This window comes from Aedes aegypti, chromosome 3 (genome assembly GCF_002204515.2).
Source record: "Aedes aegypti strain LVP_AGWG chromosome 3, AaegL5.0 Primary Assembly, whole genome shotgun sequence".
Taxonomy (NCBI): domain Eukaryota; kingdom Metazoa; phylum Arthropoda; class Insecta; order Diptera; family Culicidae; genus Aedes; species Aedes aegypti.
This window is the reverse complement of record NC_035109.1, coordinates 39,638,909-39,652,076: the sequence shown is the minus strand read 5'-3', so window position 1 is coordinate 39,652,076 and position 13,168 is coordinate 39,638,909. Positions and strand designations below refer to the sequence as shown.

Genomic DNA, 13,168 nt, shown 5'->3' with positions numbered 1-13,168 from the left:
CAATTTTAAGAGGCGAATTCTATTCTTGTGTTTAGAAAAACATGGCCCTTGTCAAAATAGAATGAAGGTGTAAAAAAATCATAGAATTTAGTAAGGTAATACTTGAAAACAAAAGTAGAATATAGTAAAATAGTAGAGTCTTCAACTCAATAATATTTAATAAAAAATCATCGATTACAGTGCCACCTCGAAAATGTAGTTGAACTCGTTTTCGCCATATATTTGGTTGATTTTCATCATACAAGTTTTAAGATCCCCTTTAGAGTTGACGGATTCTGCTCAAACATACACAGTAGCTTCTGTGCTGTGGGTCAGAATGAATAAATTTCGGACGGGTAACCTAAGGTTTTTATAATTTCATCATTGTGGGCTACCCTAGTGACCGCACAGAAGTGGTGGCACAGGTGGAGGAGGAGCGCGTGTGAAACAAGCTGCAAGCTGCGGCAAGCGATAACGTGGTCGCTTTTTTCAGTGCAGCGTCGCTCTCCTATATCAGTTCATGGACAAAGCCACTCGTCGTGTTCGGGTTCCGCCTTTGTCGTGTAGAATGTGGGCAGCCCTCGCCCAAATGACCGTATCCCGTGGCGATCCTGATGGGTTCTTGGAATGTAACGGCTATCTGGGCTACTCCTAGTACATAGTATCCTCCCAAATTGGCATCAGGGCTGCACCCGGGACGAACCATTTCGTCATTCCCTGATGAGAGTAGTGCGGCGTGGTCGGTGTGTGGCAACGAAAATCGATCGAACTGAGCCCCAGCAGCAACCGCGTTGGATTTGGAAACTTTTCCCTCTCGCCCCGGCCAAGGTCCACATACGGTCAAAACCGACCGATGAATGATGATGATGATCATGGGCGTATCCAGGATTTCCGCGATAGGGAGTGAGAGGTCCAGCAACTTAAAAAGTAAATTCACATATTTTACGCTACACACTTAGAAAATATCACCGACTCCGGTAATTTTTTACCGAAATATTAACCGCTGAGCGATCAGTAATGCTTTCGGTAATGTTAAAAATTACCGAACAATCCGTAATTTGAATCAGAGCGCAGCTGTCAAAATATTACGAAACGCTCGTGAATAGTTACCGAATGAATTGTAATAGTAATTACCGAATGCATTGTTCATATCAGCAGGCAGTCCGAACGGAATTGGGCGATCAGAAACAGAAAATTAATTAAATATAATCTGGTACTAAAATAATCCGATTTGTTTCAGGTTCTCTGTTTGGTTTAGCCATGTTTATTTTGTTTTTCATTATTTTAATTCAACTAATAAATACATATAGCAATGTACAAACATTTTGTTGAGCAAATACAAGGGTTTTGCTCCAGTGGCGTTAAGTGTTTCTTTATGCAAAAAAATGCCTCGTAGATGAACAGACAGGATGGCTTATCAGTTGGCTATGCTGGAGACTAAATACCGCCAGTAATTCAACAGTTAACTTGAAAGTAAGCTGCAAACCCTGCGCTTCTGGGATTCCACTTGAGGCACCAATTCTGGCATGCTTGCAATTCTCCGCCCAAGCTAACAAAACCGATGTCACAGATTCCGTCATGGGTGGATCAATTTATATCTAGAAAAATAGCAATTTTCATTATTTTGCGTGAAAACTTATTATATTAATTTACCTTGATCTATTAAAAATGCTCTACAGTATATTTTTTCCACAGTATTGTCTTGGTTCCATAAACAAATATGGTGGTCTCAAAATTGTTCATGTTTTCATTTGTTCGGTAAAGCATCACTGAGGTACGGTAAAAAAATACAGTGTACGGCGAATCTGTATAAGGTACACATTTTTCGGTAAATAAATCGACGATTTCGGTAAAATCAGGCAAATATTTATTTGAATGTCCTGTTTTTTGAAGTTTGTTCGGTAAACCTTATTTAAAATACCGAAGCTTCAGTTAAATATTAATTTACAGTATGTTTTCGGTAAGAAAAATTACCGAACAACGAAAGAAAATTTTCACTGTGTATTTATGCCTTTATTAATTTGTCGATGGATTTGCCTCATATTTGTCACATTTGTTTCGTGCATATACAACTTTGATATATGCGACTAAAAGGTGAAAAATTTCGGAATAATGTTAAAAGTAGACATAAATAGTCTGACTGTAGTTAAAAAAATCTGGTGTGCTTGATGAGTTTTGGCAGGAATAATAAAACAATGATACTGTCAGAAGTCGAGTCTAGTACACGACACTGAAGACGGCCTTGCAGTTGAGGTCGAAATACGCGTATCTGTCAAAGGATACAAACTCTAGTGGAATTAAATGGTATAGTACTAAATTCGGTTTTTTCATCTACTTAATGATACTGTATTGTTAAACTTCTGGAGTAATTTCATACATAATTTTTCTGACTAGAATTAACATAGAACTTCTAGAATAATTTTAGTGCGGTTCAAAAGACACCGTTGAGTATCACCGGATAATACATGAAGGTATCGCTGAAGAAGAATCAAAAATGCTAGCAAGTTCCTTACGTAATGCTAAAATTGAAATGTTTGGATCCCCTCTCCCGCGTCCGTAACGCTTTTTGTATGAAAAATTTCAAATTTTTGTATGAACAGTCGTAACGCTTGAGCCAACTCCCCCCTCCCCCTAGAGCGTTACGTAATTTGTGGACGCCGCCTTAGCAGAAAATTTAAACTCATATAATATTGCTGGCAGATTCTCACTGGAAACATTGATGCATTAATTTTTATAACAAAACAGTTGATTACGATTTCTTTACATTGACCAAGGGAAGCAACACCTTCCACCCCCTGCCTTCCCTCTTGCTACGACCATGATGATGCTGCTGCTGCTGATGATGATGATGACTGTGTGGAGCGTTAAATAGCGCAATATTGTTTACAGCTGGAACACGGGGGCCACGTCGCCCTCGTCATCATCGCCGCGCGTCGTCAGTGGCGTCGTGTGTGTTTGTGTCGCACCGCACCAACTGTAGTGCCTATGGCATCACCTCCTCAAAGGTGGCAGCTGAGTGTACAAAACTTCAGTGGCAACCTCTAGCGTCTCCTCGGGTGCGAAGCCTAATGATGACGATGATGATGATGTGTGTGGGCAGACGGCGGGCTTTGTCCTTCAACCATATCGCTTGTTGGGTGCTAACACTGAGCTGCTGCCGCAACGCAACAGAGGAGACCCGACCATGGCGGTAAATGCCACGACTCGATGAATTCGTCGGTCTTCTCGCGGAAAGGTCGTCCGACGCATAGGAAATCGTGGTGGTGCGTTGAAGGTTGTGACCAACCAGGGGTTTGATGGCATCACGGAGTTGCCGAAATTTTCCAACTGTCATGGTGCAATGCTATCCTATTAAAAATGTGGTCAACAGATGTTGTTACTCCATAAGCGTTTGATTTCCAAAGATGAGGAAAAACTTTCGGTCTAATTTCCAGAATTTCAGGTGAAGATGAATCGAAGCCAAACTTCATAAATTCAAGAGCACGGATCTGGAGAACCAAACATCCGTTTAAGTTGAAAACTTAATCGATTGGTCACTAGCTGGTGGTGACCAATCGATTAAGTTTTCAGCCCAAACGTATGTTCGGCTCTCCAGATTTGTACTCTTGAAAATTTGAGGTTTTTCTTCGATTCATCTTCACCTTCAGGTACTCAGCTACTGGTTCTGGAAGTACTTTCGGAAGCATCACCTTCAAAAATCTTGAGTTTTGATACCCATATTGATGTGTTTCCGGACATGTTTTGAATTGGCCGCATCCCCTGGGGCACCTAGAACCTACTATAGAGTGACCATGGCAGCCGATGGTGCTGAAAATGCTTCCATGATATGAAAATATTGAAGTTTGATGCCCATATTGATATAGTTCCAGATATGTTCCTAAATGGCCACTTTCCCCGGGGCACCAGGAACCTACTATAGAGAAGACAGTGCATCTGATGGTTCTAAATATGCTGCTGGAAGCATCATTTTGAAGATTGATGCCACTTGGATATAGCTCCGAATAATATTTACATGATTGGTAATAAAAAACATGCCTGACCATGTTTTCCGGAACCAGTTTTACGGAAATGGTCATATTTCAGAAGATTTTCAACGAATCTTAATGCGTCCGCCGGCATTCAACTTCCTATTAGTTCTAGTTTCTAGGAAAATTGTAAACATCTACACAACTTCATGCCGCACAAAAATACAAGCAACAGAAAAAATGCCATTTGGACATGACCTTGGAAAATTCGGAATATCTCCGGTGACCGGTGGCCAATGTGCATGGCCAAGCAAGTTCCTGAAACTATACCAAATTTTCCGTCGACTGCTTTCGGATGCTTCCGATTTCATCCATTTTTCATAAAGTTACAAGCATTTGAATTTAGGCAAAATTTTGCCTATCTCAATCATTTTGCATATCCCCTGTACCTACTCTCTGTTCTAGGAGGGCAAGAAATTTTGCAGCCAGAAAAGATCAACAGTCATTCCGACCAACATAGTCTCGACAATCTAAATATAAATTGCATTGTTCAGTATCCCCATAGAAATTTTTTAAAAGGTTCCCCTGTAACTATTCAGTAGACCCTTTTTGGTAACTTACTAACTGGTAAAGCGTTACATGATTTGTGAACCGTGCGTAGCAAACCTGCTAGAAGAAGCATTCCACGTGATTATTTTCCATTTCCGGATTTAAACACCTATCGCATTCAGTAATTCTATGTTAATATTTTTAAACGATTTAACGATTTCGAACGGTTTATCTAAATGACGAAAAATAATAAACGATTTATCTGAAAATAGTATACAACAAAACTCACACAAAAACTGTCTTCAGCAAACTTGTTCCTCTTGTCTAAATCTATAACTTTGCTGCAGATACCACAAAGCTATACCTTAATTTTTTTTAATTAAAATTAAAATTGGTCAAAAATTCATTTTAGCTAAATTATTATTGGTGTGGTTTCGTGATTTTAAGGTGGAGATGAATCGAAGCCATAGTTTAAATTTTCAAGAGCACGGATCTGGAGAACCAAACACCCGTTTGAGCTGAAAACCTAATCGATTGGTCACCACAAGCTAGTGACCAATGATTAAGTTTTCAGCTTGAACGGATGTTTGGTTCTCCAGATCCGTGCTCTTGAAAATTCAAACTTTGGCTTCGATTCATCTTCACCTTAAAATTACCTGAAAATATATGTTGTAATTCAAGTTACGTCCAACGTACTGTGAATCTTTCATTCAAATCGGTCTATAAATAACTGTATTGCAAATGAATTGTTCAATACTGCAAATTTTGCTAGTGACTTTGATTTTCAATTTTAAAACATGCTTCAGAAAAAAATATCTCAAGTTCAAGTAATTGATCGGACAGTAACTTACATTAGTGATCAGCAAACAGCGATCAAAGAGGCTTTGTTCGGCCCACTAACAGACTTTGAGTGTTATTGTGATGTGGCCCGCATTTTGTGATTTCATAATAGCATCATTTCTTTCTGTTTGCTCGTGGAATTCAATTCTCAACAGTGATTCTTCGAACTCATGGTAAGATGCCAGGCAACCAGAGATTATAGAAGAATTTATGTGAAAAAAATGTTTAATTATCTAAGTCGCAACACATTCCAACTACAGATATACAGTCAGTGACATACATTAGTAACCAAATTGGCTTAATTTGGATGACGAACTACAAATAACTTGAAATTTTACCTGTAAGGGAATTATTACATTGCAGTCATTTTACATAGAGTTTCAGAGGGTTGTTCAAAGACAAAAGTAAGTAATCAACAGACTTTTTAATTTAATTCGAAAACGGTAAGTCGTGGAAATTTGGTGTATTCTGCAAATATGTGTGACTTCTGAAATTGAACAACTTTGTGGAACATACCAACAACTCACAACTTACCGTTTTAGAATTAAATTACAAAGTCGCTCGGTTACTTACTTTTCTCTTCGAACAGCCCTCTGGAACTCTATGTAAAATGACTGCAATGTAAAAATTCTCATACAGGCAAAATTTCAAGTTATTTGTAGTTCGTCATCGACTTATCAGCTTGTATGGCAATTTATTTGCTTAAAATGCCACAGAATTCTAACTTCCCTGGGCATGAAATTATATTTTCAAGGGAGCGATGATTTTAATATTTGATTGCTGTATTTTGTAGTGTTGATTAGAGGTTGCATGAACTTCAATACAATGGCAAAGTTTTTATTACAATCAGATTTTTTGTGTGTTCTTATTTAGTGATCCTATTTAAACTACTGCATAATACGGTTATCATTCATTGAAATCGTTTATACTTCAGGAACATATGATTTCAAGCTGGTGAGAAACTGAGGGTGGGTTAGGAGCACAATCAGACCCTTGAATGTGCAATGTGTTTTTTTTTTGTTTTTTTACAAGGGCGAAATCTGCAAACAGATCCCCTGAGAAGGTGACTCAGGGAATGCGAGGAGGACGCACCAACGACGACCTGCTAAAACCAGAATTGTAACAGTGCATCGACATTACCTATGGTCTCAGACCCTTATCTCCCCGGAACCACCTTACGGTATTTCTTCGGGAAGGGGCCTGTGCATATAGCACAACACGTGTAGCAGAAGTAGCCTAGGCAAACTGCTTCTCCTAGCTGACTTAAACAATGTTAAAAAGGACCAGCCTCGGCAGCGCTAATCCTCTGCCGGCAACTCTTGGTCGGCGCGCCGCCATAGGCGCTGCAATTCTAACATAATGTGAGTGACAGCCGTAGTTACTGCATTCCAGCACTCGGCATCCGCACACATTCTCTCTATTATATTGTCGAGGGACGTGTCCTCTCCGCATGTAGTGAGCATGCGACCTTTCACGACAATGAAACGAGGGCAATCGAACACGACATACTCCGCTGTTTCCTCCACACCAGCACAATTGGGGCACGCAGGAGATTCTGAGTGCCTGAACCTATGCAGGTACTGTCTATAGCAACCATGTCCTGACAGAAACTGCGTCAGGTGGAAGTTCACTTACTCTGAGGAAAATTACTAGTAGATTCACTGAGTAGAAATAAGTGGCGACAATCTTATTTTAATATGGTTTTTACATTGCCATATTATGAAATACATACTTTGTAACAACGGTATAAATAATCTGATTCCAGCTTCATTTTCGCAAAATTTACAAGTAGAAAGTAGGCGTTGTGAAGCATTGCATTTGACACCGAAAAGTGAATCTTGTAGGAGACTGTAATAGAAGCCTAAGATAATTGTTGAACAGACAAGGAAAGCGATGAACGTAAAGCCCTGAAATTAACTAGAACTACTACTAAACAGCCTAATTTTGATAAGACTTGACGACAATTTACATTTAAGACTTTAATCTTACGTAAAAGACAGGAGTAATCAGAATAGCACTTAAATGACAAATTATTCAAAACCATTTCGACTAGACAGTATTAGTAATGACACTACTACACTACTATTTCAAAAAATTCTGCTGTTGCTGATTTTCACAATGCTTCCTTTTCTTAGAAGCAAGGGAATATGGGTATTTTTTTAAAAAATGTCACGTCACAATACTAATAAAAAAACAGTGTTCATGTGGGCACCATAGCCTAGTCCGTCTGAGTTTTGGTCCTGGTAGAGGGGAAACTTGGCAAAAGCCAGACCAAGGGTTCAGCCTTGACAAGTTAAGCTGTCAGGCAGCTCCAACTGAATACCACAAAAAAAAAAAAAACAAAAATTTGATGAATCATACTTTAAATTTCATGTAAACATCAATAAAACCAGTGTTTAATACAACTTTGGCGACCTGTAGCTAACAATTGTGACGTGCATGGATATTTCTGAAAACTGAATCAGATTCAGCAACCCCAAATCTTCTAGAGGCACATAATTTAATCCTTGAGACACGCATAAATGTCATTTTTGTTACGCTGTGTTACCATCATTTATTATATAAATTAATGGAGCAATTCTAGATAGAATTAAAAAAAAATAGCTATAAATGATTGATGATTTTTTTTGTAGGTATTATTGAAAGGGTCTTGATAGAAAACATAGGAGTAATTTCTATAAATATACTTAAAAACATTACTGATTAAATTGTTGATCGAATCCTAATCAGAAATATTGAACAAAATCCTAGAAAAACAATAAGGTACCGTGGGGCAAGTGGGTAATGGATTTCGCATAGTTAGGATTCTTAAAATTCTAGAGACTTTAAATTAAAACAAATGAGGTCGTGAATATTTTTTAGCTTGACAAACTTTTCAATCAACGTCTTCCTTTCAATCGGCTGCATGGGCGTAAATAAATGCATTTAATGCGTCTAGTATCATAAGTGTTTGATACTAAAAACTAGTTTTAACTGTATTGTCATTTCTTCTCCATTTTTTTTTTCGGGGGGGCCAAGCCCATGGTTCGGGGGGGCAAGGCCCCCCCTGGCCCCTCCCTATTTACGCCAATGATCGGCTGTCCCAAGTAAACATATTACAGGGTGATTACTATTTCCTGTCAGTAAAATAAGCAATCATAGAAAAAAGATGGTTGTATGAATTTTAATTACCAGTGTATATTCAGTAAATTTTTCAGCGTAGTTTAGTCAATTTTTCAAGGTAAATTTTTCAGCGGAGTTTAGTCAAAAATACATATCTGTGGAAAACGTGCGTGCCAGGTGTAATGCCTTTAAAACAACACATATGACTAAAAACTATGGTTAACGAAAAAAGATTGAATTTTTACTTTGTCAAAACAAACTTTATAGATGTACAAAACAGGATGTACACTGGAAAGCAAAACTCATACATACATCTTTTATCTACGATCATTTACTTTACTGACAGGAATTAGTAATCACCCTGTAATATCGTGATACTTGGCAATCTTTTTTTTTAGAGAAGTTCCATGATTTGGCCATGATAATAGCTTTTAACGCTGTGAGTGTAGTGTTTCGTTCTGTTGTCCTATGATAATTGCGAACCTTGTATACCTAAAGAGAAACCACAAATTCAATCTCTAATGAGAAACTTTTCACTTGCCCCACGTGATTAGAAAATTTACGGTTTTTCAATTTAGTTATTTTTTTGTCTATGTCGAATTAATTCTAAAACTTTTTTTTTATTGCAGTTCAAAACTATCAGAGAGAAGTGGTACAGAAAATTATTTTCTACATCTTTTTTCCGCTGAAAATTTAAACCTTTCAGTCGTCGTGCGGTTTTCCGCCGTCAGAACCACCACGCTGCTGTTGTGAACGAAAAGCGAGGTTTTTTCAACAGTGTTGTACAAAATACAACAGCGCGACGACTGAAGTGTTACAATAAGTTTGCACGCCGCCAACTTTTTACGGAGTAATAGTTGACAGGTTAACGTTCTTTCGCTCTACTATGAAATAATGGCTGAAAATCTCAGAAATCTCTTACCTATCGTAATGTTCTCAATGGCCTCAAAGGTTTACGCATGAGTTTAAAACATTAATTCACATATTCAGTAAAATATATCAATTATTTTCACTTACCCCATTTACCCACTTGCCTCGCGGTACCTTATAGAAAAATCCCAGGATGAATTCCTGGAATATTGAGGATCTATTTGGGAAGATTCTAGAAGAATGTATGAAAAAATTCTGTAAAATATCTGAAAAAAGTGGGATATTATGATTAAATTCTTGAAGGATCCTGAACGGAAATCTTGGGTAAATGCTTGAAAAAATTTCCGAATGAATACCAGGCGTAATGCCACCAACGAAATGCTTAGACATACTCCAAACTGTATGGTCGGAATTCCTGAGGAATTGCCTTTTAAATATTATTGTACTTAGGGAGCCGGATCTTATTCTTGGCACTTATGATTCACATGGCAGTGAGGTTTTTTGAAAGCAACTGATCTCATATTTTATCACAATTTGCGTCGCATTGAAGTGCTTCTTTTTGCAAAGTTTCAGACAATTCATCAGAGAAAAACCCTTTATACCAAAATGAATCATAAATGGGCAGTTCTTTACTGTGTAATAATATCCAAATTTTAATCGACCTTTTCATTTTCTCCATCTCTTGCAGCCATACCCGACATTAGCTACTTCCGTGGCAAAATGGAGCACGACGATCTGGACGACGATCTCGATGAAGACCAAGGCTCCGAACTTTACCACAACGGTGCTGCAGCAGGTGGCCTTGGTGACCTCCCAAACGGGGACAACTATCCACGTCACCCGAACCAGCACACCTACCAGCAGCAAACGCTTACCGTGGCCCACATCGAGTTCCTCAAGTCGATGACCGGCTTCCGGAAGAAGTGGACCCCGTTCGAGCTGCGCACCTGTATGGACATCCGGCGAATCATCGGCAGCAAGGAGTACGATTCGCTGCGGAAGAACGACGGTATGCCACTGCCCAGCGCCAAGACGCTTCGAAAGTACAAACACACGGTCCATCTGGACGGAGTAGACGTGATGAGCCGCAAGAGAAGCTACCGGGAGATGGTCGAAGGTCTAGTCACCAATGGGCACGAACCGGGCGCTGTGAACGGCGGGATGTCCGGTTATGGCGACGACGTGGACGATATCCTGAACGCGGAAGAACCGGACGGGTACTTTGACATCAACAACCTGAGCGAGGAACAGATTGACTTTTTGCAGTCGCTATCGGGCAACACAAAGGGTTTCTCCGACTACGAGCTGCAGAAAACCTTGGAGCTCAAGAACGAACTGGGCGGCAGCAACTACGAAATCCTCCGGAAACAAGAATGCCTTCACATTCCAACGCTGGTGATGCTGAAAAAGTACGAACACGACAACGGCCTGGAAGATTTGTCGGCGATGGTGGCCGCGGACGTGGACGATGATGACGACCAAGAACCAGAGCAAGAACCCGAGCAGGACTACGATCACGAACTGCAGGTCATGGAGCGCTTTGCCGGGGACATGAACGGAACCGGTGAAGATTCTCACATGGGTGTCTTCGAGCATCATTCCATCTTCGATAAGGACGTCGCGGCGTTCGACATGAGCAAATTGTCCCAGCAGCACGTCGAATTCCTCAACACACTGCCCGAGAATCCGAAACGGTGGACGCAGCACATGATAAACTCTGCGCTCAGCATCAAGAACGAAATCGGCACCCGCGATTACGAGCTTCTTCGAAGGCAGGGCATTCCCCTACCGGCAGCGCGGACACTTCGCCGACACAAAGACATCCGGAGTCGATTGAAGGAGGAGTATTCGGACGTGGTTTAAGTGTTAGAGAGCCAGTAGGATCGTTTACTTTTTAACCCCCTTGTTTTTAGTTAGGTACCTGTATTATAGCGTTTAGATCTGTGCAAATAGGGTCTCGTTTTGTGTAAATAGTCGTCGCGAGGTCAGTTGTCAGTGTTGAGGAATAAATGGCGCCAAAAATTATGCGAAAGCAATGTCAAACTTTACGTTACGGCTAGAGATAAGGGATTTTGTTTTTTTCAGTAGAAGAGTTGAAGAAAACTGTTCGAAGGAAGTTCATGAAATTAATTCCATTTTGAATAGCACAGTGTGCGGTTTCGTCGTATCAACCACGAGAGTCTTGTAACATGTACATAAGTAACATGCATAAATCTGATGAGATGTGTAAAAATACTTACGGAGCGAATGAAATAAATTTATCTATTTGAATATGATTTACTTATAGGATTTTATTGAAAGAAAACTGAAGGTAAGAGCATATCAAATCGGTCAGGAGTTAAACAATCACCCCTATTCTTGTTTACGTTTGAATGCTCTTTCGATCCCGTTTTGAATTTCCGTTTACGTCAGCAAATGGGCCATGCATTCGAACGAATAGGATTCGATCGAAAATGTGATCCGCTGTAAACAAGAATGAAGATGAATATCTTAAACAAGATGGCATCTATATTCTTATGATCTTCGATAGAAATTGTACTAAATTTCAAATTTCTTTAACTCCTATGTCGTCACTGGAGGAGAGTACAAGAGCTAGTCGAAATATACTCATCTGTCAAAAAGTAAGCAATTTTTTGTCGTCAGTGATTCCGCTGATTTTTTAGCATTAGCATTAAGCATTTCGCACAAATTCGTAGGTGGTACAGTCCTAGACCATTGTATGAGGGTTGCCTCCTTACCGTCCGTTATTAAAGTCAGAAATTTGGGACTAACCTCTAACTCTTAGACAAGATTGACGCATCCTCCAATAGTCGAGAGCTGTCCTGGCCACGTCCTTGCGAAAACTGGGGAATGGAAAAGGATGATTGATTGAACACCTACTTAAGAAAGATGCAGAGAACTCTACGACCTCTCATAGGTGTTACGGGATGTTGTGGCATGTTGATGGAAAGGGTAGTGCCATAGGATACGCTCGGTAGAAGTTCTGGCCGAAAAATGGTTAATATTGACGCATTGTGATTATGCGCTGCTGATCAGAACTAACTCACCAAATTATTTTTCGGTAAATCCACTGCAATCTGTCGCTTCTCTAATAATGAACAATAGCGTGAGCCGTAACTTAGCACTGCCCATCAAAATGCACGCACTGCAGTTCTTAATCTATCCCGAATCGAGCATCCACGAACCACATTCAATTTTTGAATCAACACGCACGGGTGATAAAAAAAAAACGTCACGCGAAACGAATTCAATTGATGAAGCAATTACAGAGTACTCTCGAGCAAAACGCAAACAAATCGAATTAAAATTAAAAATCAAAACTTCACAAAACGTCTTCAGATATAATCTTCGATAAAAACCACCATTTTCACCAGCGAAATTCTCATGCTTTCTCTTCTTAGTTTATCACAAAAGAAAAAAAAAAACTAAACGGGTGGCGTAGCACTGGCCCAACCATTAGTGGTATTATATAAAGGTTTAGTACATGCAGAACAAATCTTCAGATAGGTATAAACTTTCAAAAAAAAAAAACACTTATCACTTTAACAACATGTTTCCACATCATCCACATTTGCACGTGGCATAGCGCCATCCGCCGAATCAAATTCTTCATCTCAGTCATTCTGCTGATTTTTAACTTAGGGGTCGTCCATAAATGACGTAGCTTTTTAGGGGGGAGGGGGGTCTTCACGAATTTGTGACGATGTGTGACGAGGGGGAGGGAGGGGTCCTAACTAGTGGACGTAGCATTTTGAATCACGTCGGTAAAATGAGAGGCGCTGAAAAAATGGCATACAATTATTTTTTAATCAAACTTCTTTTTTCTCTGTTTGACTAAAGTTGGGTTCTAAAATAATGATTTA

General features: G+C 39.6%; 1 protein-coding gene across 7 annotated transcripts in view; it reads left to right on the top strand.

The window, feature by feature from the left end:
• LOC5580272 overlaps positions 1–11,581 on the top strand; it is a 76,933-nt gene extending 65,352 nt beyond the window's left edge. For all 7 annotated transcript variants that reach the window (XM_021849193.1, XM_001662849.2, XM_021849194.1 and 4 more), the window contains exon 4: positions 9,994–11,581. In XM_021849193.1, coding sequence (XP_021704885.1) covers positions 9,994–11,168 — 1,175 coding nt within the window. In that variant the 3' untranslated portion in view covers positions 11,169–11,581. The remainder of the gene's footprint in view (positions 1–9,993) is intronic.
• Positions 11,582–13,168: the final 1,587 nt, after the last annotated feature.